The sequence below is a fragment of the Metarhizium album genome (assembly GCF_000804445.1).
Source record: "Metarhizium album ARSEF 1941 chromosome Unknown scaffold_6, whole genome shotgun sequence".
Taxonomy (NCBI): Eukaryota; Fungi; Ascomycota; class Sordariomycetes; order Hypocreales; family Clavicipitaceae; genus Metarhizium; species Metarhizium album.
Genome location: NW_024467580.1, coordinates 785,091 through 798,023, shown reverse-complemented (window position 1 = coordinate 798,023; position 12,933 = coordinate 785,091). Strand labels below are relative to the sequence as shown.

Sequence of the window (12,933 nt, the reverse complement as noted above, 5' to 3'; positions counted from 1 at the left end):
ATGCAGCATCATCCCCACCACCAGCAACAGGGTCCGCCTTCTTCCCATCATCTGCATCACCCACGACCGTCGAGCGTAGTTCATCAGCAGCATCACCCTCAAGCCAACGCGCAGCACCAGGGCCAGCACCAAGGCCACCAGTCGCTGCCGCCGCCGCCGCCGCCGCCGCAACACCAACAGAGTGCGTACTCGTCGACTCACTCCCTACCGCAAGCCTACCAAGCCGGCAGCCAGGCAGCCGGCGCTCAAGACAACCTGGGCTACTACAGTCATCCGAGTCCCTACAGCACGCCGGGTGCTAACAGCGGATACACATCCGCCGGTACGTTGCCTGCATGTTTCCCGCTGATTTGTTGCTCGGCTCGGAAGTCCTCTTGTTGGGACCGACGTGTCTTGACCGAACACGACAACAACAAAAAAGTGTCACCCACTATCGCCGTTGGTGCACATGGCTGACACGAAGCGTTCTGCGCCGTATAGACACTCCCGACATGATGGCCGCCGCCCAAATGCCTCGACCTCCCTACCCCCCCATGTCCTATCATACGCCGCAATCCAACTCTCCAGCATCTGTCGCCTCTCCCTCGCAACATGACCAGCACAGAAGTCTGTACGGCCAGCCGCCGTCGCAGCATCTTCAGCAATCCATGTACTACCAACCTCAGTCGCATTACCAGCCAATGCCTCATCATCCCAGCGCGTCGCCCTACGCACAACACGCTCAGCATCCTCATCACCCGCAACAATCCATGACCTCTCAGCCCAACATGATGATGTCGCATACCGCGCCGCAGAACCAGATGGCCCAGCACGCAGCGCAGCACGCGCAGGCGGGCATGACGGGAAGCCCCCGGTCCAAGATTGAGCCGCAGGTTCCTGTTCAGCTCCAGAAGCAGGCGCAGACTTCACCTATGCCGCAGGCACAGCATCAGCCCAACGCACCGCAGCTGCAGAGCCCGGGGAATACTGCACCTGGTGTCAACCCTAATGCTGCGCCAGGACCCATTCCCGCGACTACTCCGCTGGTTGTGAGACAGGACGGCAATGGTGTCCAGTGGATTGCGTTTGAATACTCTCGAGACCGGGTCAAGATGGAATACACCATCCGATGCGACGTTGAGTCGGTAAACACCGACGAGCTCTCTCCCGAATTCAAACAGGAGAACTGCGTCTACCCCCGGGCCTGCTGCCCCAAGGACCAATACCGTGGAAATCGGCTCATGTACGAGACTGACTGCAACCGCGTTGGGTGGGCTCTGGCACAGCTCAACCCTCCGCTGCGTGGGAAGCGAGGCTTGATCCAAAGAGCAGTTGACAGTTGGCGAAATAGCAATCAAGACCCGCGCCTCCGAAGTCGACGAGTTCGCCGCATGGCCAAGATGAACAACCGCAAGGTTCAGGGAGCACCCACTACTCACCCAGGCGCAACTCATCTGCCTGGACCCGGCGGACCATCAGGGATGCCGTCGGCACCCGCCACCATGGGGCATGGGGCGCCATCCATGGGCAAGCCTGGCTTGGGCAGCCTGGGGCAGCCTTTGCACCATCACGCTGGGGCTCATGACGGAACCGCCCCAGGCGGAGGAGACGAAGTCGGTATGTTCAACCAGATGTAATTTCAGTCAGAACCCTCGCATCTGCTGCCTTTGCGTTGCTTGTTTCGCTTGCCTCTTAGCACCTCAACGGCACTGTACGAGCTTGCCCGACTCATTGTTGCGTTGATTTGTCCATGATACCAACTCCTTTTACTCCGTCATCTATTGCCGCAAAAAAAGTTGCTTGCGCTTTCGACAAAATGTGAGCCCTCGTGGGCAAATTTCCTTGGTCGCGTGTCTCGCCCACTCATGCTGTGCGGCAAGCATGTCTTGTTGACTTTTCGTTGTTTTTTTTCTTTTTCTTTTTCTTTTTTTTACTTCTCATTTTGCCAAATTCTTTCTGGGAACGGATTTGTAACATTTTCTGTCGTTGCCTCCCGCCATTTCCTGTCCCCTTTACTCTTTTTGTTTGTCATATATATGTAGCATGACGGTCTTTGATGTCGGCCAGAGTTGCCTCACGACCCGAATGCGTTGAGTGTGGAAAGAGAAGCTGCTGTCCATGCTCACAGGAGCTTTTGTTTCTCTTTGAGACCGACCAAGACGCCGAAGAACTTCCTGTACATTATCATAGTTGCATCAAGTTGCGCTGCTGTCAAAGCTCCCGCATCATGGATGCTGCTTGTTTTTATGCGACTTTTAGACGAGCTCAATCTGTGCCTGTTTTTGGCTATTAAAGTTATTCCTGTGCAGGCAGTCGAAATGCCACCAAAAAAGTTGGTTCATGCATTAGACGAGACGAGAAAAACGAGAAGCAAAGCAAGAAAAGAAGCAAAAAGCCTTGTTTTGTTGTCGATGTCGATTTGCATGCTTGTCCCCCGACTCATTTTCCAAGACATTTTTTCGCCTCACTTTCAACCTCGATGGACAGAACTCTTGGCTAACTTGACACTGATGAGGTCACGGCACTGCTTACGAAGACCAACACCATCATCACGCAGGTGCAACCGGCCAGGGGCATCACGGCGGAGATGATGTGAGACCTGCGCACGTGTTCACTGGTTATGTTGGCCAAGGCTACCCTACCAGTGCTCAGGGCGGGCCAATGTCTCACATGGCTCCTCGAGCAGGCGGCAGTACTGCCATGCCCGCACGATCGCACAGTCGAGGTAATCACGAACCGGAGGGCCTCTTCCCTGATGTTCCCGAGGCGAAGAAGCGAAAGTTCATCCTTGTGGACGACAACATGCGGGGTTCGAGACTCAGAGTTCGAGTTACTCTTGATGGCGTGGACACCAATGAGATTCCTGACAGCTTCCGAAAAGGGGCCAGCGTATTCCCTCGAAGCTACTTTCCGCGTGAAATGCAAAGTCCTCCCCCGAGCGCGACTGGCACTCAATTTTTCACCGAAGACCTGTCTGATGACGGAATTCAGGAGACTGAAGGCCGGGAGCTTGGTCGGCGGGGAACAACTAAATCAAGCAGCCAAGCGGTCAAGGTCAACATGGCCGAGGGCGAGGACGGCGAGGTTGCCGTGCCGAGGATGAGGAAGTCATATCGCGGGAAGGAGATAAAATTAAACGACTTGGCCTATCGAATGGCATGGCTCCAAAGCCGTGTGTTTGCTGGCCGGACTGTGTTTCTGCAGCGAGCGCGTGAGTACCCCATGACGTGGAAGGGCCGGCTTGCTGGTATTGCAACGAGATGCACGCGACTAACATTGTCTCTGAATAGTGGACACATACCGAGGTAAAATAAAAACCGCAATTGAAGGCACGATGCAGGACGTAACAGCCATAGCACCTCACTATGAGACACGGGCCGGCAAACGGCGGTGGACCGACAGAAGACGACGTGGAGATGCCAGCAGCGATGAATGATTTTTCCATCGGTTACTCGTCTGTCGTTGCGCCCTCTGTTTTTCCCCTTTAGACTGCTGGATTCTCTGTCTGTCTCTCTCTTTTTAGCTGCTTTGCAAGCACAAGTGTCCAATTCTTTCTTGGTTCAGACGACAGCCTTTCTCGTCTTGGCACGTGTTCGAGCCTGTGCGTGCTCTCTTGTTTGGCTATTGTGGTTTCGTTCATTGCTCCTGGTTTGCTCAGTGCTCGTCGCCTTGGCATGGAATCCACTTTATGGCAATATAGATGATGCAATTTGTTCTGCGATTCTCGAGCCGGCACCGCGAAGAGGAGTCGCATTGCCGCCAGCGAAAGAAGTGCGTCTATTTCTTTGACATTTTACATGGTGGGATGTTTTCCTGAGTACAAGGACTGGCTGGTTCTAACTACCTGGTATGTAGAGGTGAGAGTGAAGGGGGCAAAAAAAAAAAAAAAAGGAGGTGATTGAGTGTATATATCGGGCGGGATTTGCGTGCTGGGATGGCCAAGTTGCTCTTTACGGGTGCTGAAAGTGACATTAATTATTTTTATTTCATAATAAAGTGGTTACATATGCAGGACAGTGCAGTGTGAAGACGCTTGTGTCGCATTTATTGCAGAAGGTGAATCTCGACCCTCCACACGGCCTGGCCTGCAAGCGCGGCCCGTCGTCGACAAGGACACGGCACTAGCGAGCGCGGGGAGTAACTACTAAAGTACGGTAGGCACTCCAAGTACGATGCGTCTGGCAACTGCTTTATCAAGAAGTTCTTGATGCAGAGCACCACGTGTCATGGCGCGAACCTCGTCGCTGCGCCTTCTCCTGCCCAACGTCCCGTCACGGCTCTGGCAGACCTGTCTCGCTGCCATGGCAGGAAAACCCCCCGACTAACGCTTCCGACACTCGACGAAAGCCAGACAGAAGACGGATGTTTTGCGAGGCCGAGTTCCTTGGCAGCCCAAGCGTTGAAACAAACGACGCCGCCGCCAGCGGAACAAACCATCCCCATCCACATCACCCGACTGAGAACGTAGCCGTCAGGCTGCAGCCATAGCCGACAATCCAAACGAACAGACTGAAGGGGAAAAAAAAAGAATCTGATCGGATTCGCGGCAGCCCACACCCGCCCCGAGAGATGGCTCACCGCCGCGGCGAGGGAAGCTTCCCACCGCCGCTATTCGTCGCCGAGCTCGACACGTCGCCTGTCCATGGCTCGGTCTCCTCGCCCGATGGCGGGCTTGCCTTCGAGATGACGGGAGAAGCGGCCCCGGTGCGGGTGACAAGCGACCAACGGAAACGCAGGCCGCCGAGGACGACCGAGCTAGGCGAGAATGTGCAGGCGAACCCTTGGCCGTTTTACTTGGACCAAGAGTTCAAAGCTCCTGGCGGCAGTGCACCACCGGACGAGGACGAGGACGAGGAAGAGCTCCAACAGGCGGATCCGTGGCCGTATCATGGCCCTGCCTCGGGGGACGACGCACCCAGCGCGACGATATACCCGCAGGCTCAGCAGCGACGCCTTGAGAAGGAGCCGTCTTCGAGTACCCCCGACGGCGGCTCTGCCAGAGCGTCTTTACAGGAATCGCTGAAGCGCCCCGGGAGACAAGAGGCAGCGAAACCAGGTCAGGTGGCACCGCATTCGTCTCCGTATCCGTCTCCGTATCCGTCACCTCTACGAGTCTCCCGTCCACCCGATATCAAGCCGCACTGCCCGCCGCTCCTGGGTGCGGCACCACATCACTTTTATATGCCGTTTAGCCCCGACTCCCAACAACCGACAAGTCTCCCAACCCAGGGACCAACCGTTGTACCGGATGCAGAGGACAAGACTGCCGGAAAGGCTCCCTGTATCAGACCGCACTCACCACCACCACCACCACCACCACCACCACCACCACCACCAAAGCATATTTCCCCTACATCGTCAACACAAGGCCCGGCGGCATATGATGCAGCCCTGCCTCCGGCAACGATGACTTCCCGACCGCAGTCACCTCCGCCTGCAGCCACGGTACACGCCCGAGCGCCACTCGCTCAGCCATCGCCTGGCGTGCTTGGAATGACACCCGTTACGCCATCGGCGGGAATACCACCTTCTCCAGCACCATCGCACAAGACGCAGCAAAGTACGTATGCGCCATCACCCTCACCGTCGCCATCATCACGCATCGGATACACGCCCCTGTCCCCACCGCCGGCATACACGTTCCCCGGATCAGGAGGACGACCCGACTTCCAGCCAACAACAACATGGCAAAGTCAACAACATTCCCCATACTCGCCATCTCCGCCGTCTCCGCCGTCTCCCTCCCGGAATCAGCCGATGTACACGGCAAACACGGGTCAGCAAAACCCACCGCTGCCAGGGGGGAAGCCCTCCCCGCCGCCGTTACCGCCACGACGACCAAACGTCCCGTACAGCGGATTTGGCGGCGGGCCCTTGAACGCGACCAGCTTGCCGCCGCCGCCGAGGACTCACTATAGCCCGATGCCGCCGCCGCATCCGCCCCGCCCCCTCGGCGGCGGCACGTCCAGCACGTCCCTCTTCAGCGCAAGCTCTGCACGCAAGTGGCTCGGTAGGACGAGCCAGGCCCTCGAGAGCAAGCTCGACTCTGTCCTCCAGGGTCCCCAGGGCCCTGCGTACCGACCCGCGTACACGACGGGCCTGCCGCCGCAGGCGTATCCCCATGGACCGCAGACAGGAGTGATGCCGTCGCCGGGGTATGGGTGCGCTCCCGGGACATGGGGACCGGCGTGGCACCCTCCTCATCCTCCTCCTCCTCCTCCTCCCCCGGGGTGGAGGGGCCGGCCGTGAAGAGACTGGGCGGTTGGTTCTTTAAGCCTGGCGCGTTTTACTTGTTGTGCGTTGATTTGGAGCGGCCGGGACCCGGGTGCCCTGTCTATGTAAATGTACGATATTCTTTTTTATGGCGGAACGGGGCGCTTGGAAGTTGGGAGTGCCTTGCGTGCGTGGTTCTGCTGCCCTACTTGTCCTCACCTAGTCTTGGTACTTGCACTTGGTGCGAATGCAACTACTATGAAGGTATTTGGTACCTAAGCAGGAGGAACTACAATCTACTTGAGTACTTGAGCTGTCGGTGGTGCGAATACAGCTACCACAAAGTTGAGGTGCCCAGTGCCTGTAGAGGAACTACTATCTCCTTACTTGAGCACTCGGGGGTCCGAACACAACCACGAAGTGGTTACCTTGGCTGGACAAGCCTGGTGCTTCGGGCGTCGTGGACCGTGGTGACACTGTTGAGCCGCATTCTTCCTCCTAGGCCTGCCTGTTAAAATTAGATGGACGTCCTTTGATTGACTTATTGACTGATTGACTGATTGTGTTTTCTCTTCTTTCTTTTCATGTTCTTTGCTGAATGCCATGTCTGGGACAGCAGGCAAGCGAGCACCGACCTTTTGGCTGGCTTGATTGGCTTGGGCACAATTAGGAATCAGGATGAAGACGGGGCAAGTGATGACGCTGTTTATTAGCCTCGGGACTCGGGACAGAGGAACTCCTGCGATGGGGTAGTACTACCTTTTTTTGTTCTTTTGTTCTTGTTCCTTGGAACGAAACTAGATCCGGGGCCCGAGATTGGTCAGACCGTAGACGCTCATCCATGCCGCGGGCGGTAATACTTTGCCGAGTACGGAGTAACTGCCTACTGGAGTACTCTTCAAGCACAGCCGGGCTGCCTGGCTGCCACGGCAATAAAACACATGTACGGACGGCGGAAACCGCGGGGGGGCGTCCTGCTGCAACGCCTGATATCGGCTCCATCGGGAGCCCAACGTCGGTCATGTCATGTCTGTCATTCATGCCTTTGCAAGGGCGGCGCCGTTTGACGAGAGTTGGTCGCATTGGCATTGACAGCTGCTTTATCTGGTCGCACCCACGCGAGCACATTGTCCGTCGCCCACTCTGTCCACTGTCGTATGGCCAAGCTGGTTTCGGCTTCAGATTAGCACCGTTGCCGCGCTCCCGTGCGTCGGGTTGGCGCGTCATCTTGGGCCTTTTGTCTCGAGACCCGGCCGGGTGTCAAGGATAGCACCCCCACCGGGGGCCTGTCCCATCTCCGTATCTTGCAGCACTCTGTCCTGACGGTGGTGGTGCCTGTCCCATCTCCGTATCTTGCAGCACTCTGTCCTGAAGACGGAACGGAGTCGGGGGAGCACTTTGGCACGAGGGCATCTACACCGCACCGCACCGCACCGCCGCCCAACGATGACGACGTTGGGCGCGTTCTCGAGGGCGAAACGGGCAACGGGCAGAGCGCCTCGTCATCTCCACACTTGGGCCGCCACACACTCCCCGTCTCTCCGTCTCTCTCTCGGGCGAACATGTCTCTCTCCTTGGCGATTTTTTCCTCTCCCAACAAAGGCTCCATCTCTCCGTCTCTGGGTTTGGTGATGACTCGGGCACAGACTACATGAACCGGAGGGCGACCTATTCGCTGGACGTGCCTGACGTGCTCGACGCGCCTGACGAATCTAAGTAGATTTATACTTGGTGAGCGGCACTCTGAATACCACCGTCTCACTTGAGGGAGTACTCCGCACCTTGCTGTCTGATGCCTCGACGACTCTTGGACACTTATTAACTACTTGCCGCGTCGTACCAGCCGCGTCGAGCGAGTCAGTCTGACGTGGGCAGGGCAAGCAAGGCACGCATCGGAGCGACTGGAGTACATGACAGATACGAGCAGTCCTCCGTATGGATGGATGGATGTTTTGGTTCGAGATTGATTGCGGCGGGCCGCTCGACTGAACACGGCTGCTGGGCTGCAGAGGGGAAGTTTGATTGACAAGCCGGCCAGCCATGAAGTTGATGATTTGATGGTGGAGGACGGAGCAGGCATCCATGCGCCCGGCCAGGCGGTCTGGGCCAGGTTTGAACGGTCGAGACTGGTACGGAGTGCTAGCTAAGCACCTGGTACCTGGCCAGGTAATGCTCGCCGTACAGGTACGCACGGAGCACCAAAGGCACCTGCGTACCTGCCTGGGCACCTGCGTCAAGCGCTTGAGTACTTGAGTCAGCACCTGAAGCGAATCGGCCGCAGCACTGTGCTCCCTACTCCGTGCTCCGTACCAGCCCCAAGAGACTCTAGCCTTCCCGCCACCCCAAAAGCGGCACCCGGGCCAGGTCTTCCCAGCTGCTGTCTGGTCAGCGGTGTCAGCGGTCCTCGTCCAGACTTCAGGCAGGCTGATGTCCGGACTCGGGGCGTGGCTTGCCGTCAAACTGCACTGCATGTCTCTTTTGTCTTTTGTGGCACCAGTGAGCGCCCAGCTGCCTGCCACCCGCGCGGCCGGGCCGGGGGCGCGCCCTTGCGCCCTTGGAGCTCTGGTTTCTTTTGATCATGCAATCTTTACCGCACGCTCACCGTGAGGCCTACCAAGTCCGGAGTGCCAGGGTACTTAAGGCATGGGCGTCAAACATGGCTGGGTTGGCCCAAGGTGTCAAACGGCGTGCCCCGTCGCTGACCCTTTCTCGCCTCCCCGCCTCGAGCATTCAACAAGTGCCAAGTTGCCTCGCCTCGCCCACCGCTAGGCCCCTGGAGCCCGCCCATCCAGGCCATCCCTTTGCCCCCCCTCCCCCCGGGCGGTGCTTTTCACCAGACTCTCCCCCCCTAGACGTCGTCCTTCTCCCTTTCCCGCCGGGACTCTCGACCATTTTTCTCTTCCTCCTTCTCCATCTCCTCCAACCACCACCACCACCCCACCGTCAACTGCCAGCTCTTGTCTGGTAAACGACTGAACCATCCGCGGATTCCGAGCCTCGAGTCCAGTTTCCGCCATCGACATCTCGACCGTCGACCAAGTTTCCTCCCCTTTTCGCTTGTTGTCGTCATCCCCTCGTCCACGCCTGTCCCGATCAACTCTTCGCCTCCACGCCCCTTCGGTCACCGCCACCCAAGCGGCAAAGCCAGACAAAACTCGTGGCACACCAGACCGCACCCGCCCTTCTCTGACCGCCTCTACTGCTGAATACAAGTTGGTGCATTGGTAAGTCATGCACAGTATCAGAGGCGGGCCACGTCTGCAGTCCTCAGGGACTGTTTTCATCGCCAATTCATTTTTGTTGCCTCAACGCAGTAGCTGCGCTTTTTGCTCGTCTTCCTCCCGCTCCCTTTTTTCACCTTGTCCTTGGGGTCCACCGCAAGCGAGGCGGTAGTTGGCGGCCGAGTTGCTGACCGACTCGCTACTCTTGCCTGTCGGCCCGCCCGTGTCCGTCGTGACCCAAGGCTTATGTCTGAGGTGCACCAAACTTCGCCCGGCCCCCCTTCGGGTCCTTCACCTCAGCACTCCCGCATCCCTTCTTTCCCCTTTGGCATCGCCGAAGGCCTGCAAGTCACTCGTGTTGGGAGCATTCATCTTCATTTTTCTCCTGCATCGATTGATCACCGACGCCGGACGCCATTGTCATTCATCAGTTGCTAACCGAGTGGACACAGCTTAATCCAGCAGCACCCGACCCAGAACTGTCGAGACCGCTTTCGACGCGGGCGGTAAACTGTACCACTCTCAATTTGCCTCCTTCCATCGTGGAAAGGAGTTGTATTATCCACTACGGAAAAATGACGACGATGGTATGGCCCCCTGTTTGACCTTTATTTGATAAGCAGCCCTGGCAATCTCCGAATTGCACCGCCGCCCGACACACCCGTGTCCCAAAATGACGGTGCACCTCCAAAAGGGCCCCCATGCAGCTACCGTCGTCTGCCGACATCGGTTGTTCAAATGCTTGGGCTGACTTTTTCTCTCTTGACAGGATCTCCGTGTCGGTAACAAGTACCGCATCGGCCGAAAGATCGGTTCAGGCTCGTTTGGTGACATTTACCTCGGCACCAACATCATCTCCGGAGAGGAGATTGCCATCAAACTTGAATCCGTCAAGGCCAAGCATCCCCAGCTTGAATATGAAGCTCGAGTCTACAAGTCGCTCGCTGGAGGTGTCGGCATCCCGTTTGTTCGCTGGTTTGGTACCGAGTGCGACTACAACGCCATGGTACTCGATCTTCTTGGTCCCAGCTTGGAGGATCTTTTCAATTTCTGCAACCGCAAATTCTCGCTCAAGACGGTCCTTCTGCTCGCCGACCAACTCATTTCCCGAATCGAGTACATTCACGCCAAGTCCTTTATCCATCGTGATATCAAGCCGGACAATTTCCTCATGGGCATTGGTAAACGGGGCAATCAAGTAAACGTCATTGACTTTGGCCTGGCCAAGAAGTACCGAGATCCCAAGACCCATTTCCACATCCCATACCGTGAGAACAAGAACTTGACCGGTACTGCACGCTATGCGTCCATCAACACCCATTTGGGCGTGGAGCAGTCCCGCCGCGACGACATGGAATCTCTCGGCTATGTCATGCTCTACTTTTGCCGTGGATCCCTCCCCTGGCAGGGTCTCAAGGCCGCCACCAAGAAGCAGAAGTACGACCGCATCATGGAGAAGAAGATGACAACCCCCACCGAGGTGTTGTGCCGTGGCTTCCCCAACGAGTTTGCCATTTACTTGAACTACACTCGTTCCCTTCGGTTTGACGACAAGCCTGACTACAGTTATCTCCGCAAGATCTTCCGCGACCTCTTTGTTCGTGAGGGCTTCCAATACGACTACGTCTTCGACTGGACCGTCTACAAGTACCAAAAGAATGCCCAGGCCATCGCCCAGGCTGCTGGTCAGGCCAACCCCGAAGACGACGAGAAAGCTCGTGCTTCCCGTACCAATGCCGCTACGGGCGGACAGTCCGGTGTCGCCAAGCCCAATGCCATCCCCAGCTCTCGACGTAAAATGCTCGAACGTGGATCAGGTGCTGGTGTCGACACTCCGGATACCAGCCGCGCCATTGGCGGAAGCGACAGGATGTGAGTGACAAAGAACAAGCCCAGCCTCTTAACGACAACCTTCTCTTTCTTGTAAGGAGTCATTTTCCTGCGCGCGTTGACTGTACTTGATACCGCTGGCCAAAGGGAAAATGTGCTGACAATTTATGGCTGACTCAGTGGACGATAAACAGGCTTCGCTCTGCTTCCAAGGGAGCGGCTTATGCCTCTGGCAGCCACCGCCCGACTTGATCCATAGCACGTGGGCTCACGACTGACTTGCCCTTGTATGGGAACTCCCGCTTTGAAACCGCAGACGAATTGGGCGCCGCCATGAATGTCTTGATTCTATTCCTCAGCTATCGACGGACGTGTTGGACTACTTGCGTCAAGAGATGCGATGAGTCAAAGCGGCTAGCATGTCTATTCTATGCCGCCAACACGAATCTCAAAACTTGCAGGCGGAAAGTCGAGGTCATGGGGAAATTTCATCGGGAAACCCGTCACTGCTTTACTTTTTATTCGCTTTGGTTTTTGATGATTCGCGCATTGCTATATTTCGTTCTTCGACGCATTGTAGGGTACACGACTTCACGCATGGCTCGGATCGTTCTTCGTTGGCAGTCAGTTCTTCCACCTCGATGATCAGGACTCATCCCTGGGCGATGAAGTGGAAGTACTTGCTGTTCTCCGACAACAGCATCTGAACGGCATGCCAGGTGTTCTGTCCAACGCAGACCGCCAAACCTCGGGGCTTGTGTATGTGGCCAGCCGTCGCATACCAGATACATTTGTCTCTTGCAGCCGATTGGAGATGCGTGGAGCGGCAAAACACCCTTTGACGCTACACTTGAAGCCTTGACCAATTTATTTTACTTCAGGCCCTAGCCACAGTCGTTGCGGTACAGCTGCGTTTCATGCTTAGTTGGCATTTCCTACCTTTCCTTGGTCATGAGTTCTGCTCTCCACCCGACACTTTTGTTTTTGGAATTCTGGTTTTTGTCCCGCACCGCGAGGCGGCTTCTGGGGAAGTTTGACAAGTCGACGAAGCTCGCCTAGCACGGTCGTATCGATCTCGCCTGCTCTGCGGTTGGTGTATGGGCCGTACCACTGTACGTATTATGACGACTGGACCTGCGATGATTTTGGACGAGACGGTGCTGGCATCCGGGCATGATCAGGCATGTCATGTTCAGCATCAACTCAAGCGCAGGATGCGTGGTGGTAGTGTCTGGGGGATAGGCTCTTTTAATTTTGATTTGCGAAGCTGGTTCGTGTTGCCTGCGAATGGGCTTGCAGGCGTCGCACACATACATGTCTGGTGCAGGAGCTTGTTCTGGTGCGCCGAATGAGGCCTGGCCAATGGTGACGCTCTGGGCATGAAGCAGACATGACGAAATCAAGAAGTACCAGCCAGTATTACATCAGATAGTGTTCAACAATGGAGTGCTTGTTTTTTTTTCCTTACAATGACGGAATTAATTGAATAAATTGGGTGTAGGGGGTGAAGGCGGGGGAAACGCATGAGGCGGGCGTGATTTGATGTCACAGGCCGACAGGGCGGTTTTGCACGTCGCGTGAGGCGGCGACGGGCGACGCCTCGGGTCCCTCAATGAGTGCAGAAGTTGGGTCACATGGGAGGGGGGGAGCGGCAGAGACGATGGAGGCATGAACCGATGACAGGCCCAGG

General features: G+C 56.6%; 3 protein-coding genes across 3 annotated transcripts; all 3 read left to right on the top strand.

Annotated features, from left to right (window-relative positions):
- Positions 1 to 3,415, top strand: MAM_03351 (ribosomal protein L24E; the record flags this gene model as incomplete). Its single annotated transcript, XM_040822150.1, has 4 exons — positions 1 to 322; positions 481 to 1,596; positions 2,495 to 3,190; positions 3,270 to 3,415. The coding sequence occupies 4 exons, from the start codon at positions 1 to 3 to the stop codon at positions 3,413 to 3,415; spliced, it is 2,280 nt and encodes a 759-aa protein (XP_040679955.1).
- A 1,133-nt stretch (positions 3,416 to 4,548) lies between these two features.
- MAM_03350 (uncharacterized protein) lies at positions 4,549 to 6,228 on the top strand (the record flags this gene model as incomplete). The annotated part of the gene is made up of 1 exon (XM_040822149.1): positions 4,549 to 6,228. The coding sequence occupies one exon, from the start codon at positions 4,549 to 4,551 to the stop codon at positions 6,226 to 6,228; it is 1,680 nt and encodes a 559-aa protein (XP_040679954.1).
- A 3,858-nt stretch (positions 6,229 to 10,086) lies between these two features.
- Positions 10,087 to 11,289, top strand: MAM_03349 (casein kinase I isoform epsilon; the record flags this gene model as incomplete). The annotated part of the gene is made up of 2 exons (XM_040822148.1): positions 10,087 to 10,128; positions 10,183 to 11,289. The coding sequence occupies 2 exons, from the start codon at positions 10,087 to 10,089 to the stop codon at positions 11,287 to 11,289; spliced, it is 1,149 nt and encodes a 382-aa protein (XP_040679953.1).
- Between the last annotated feature and the right edge of the window lie 1,644 nt (positions 11,290 to 12,933).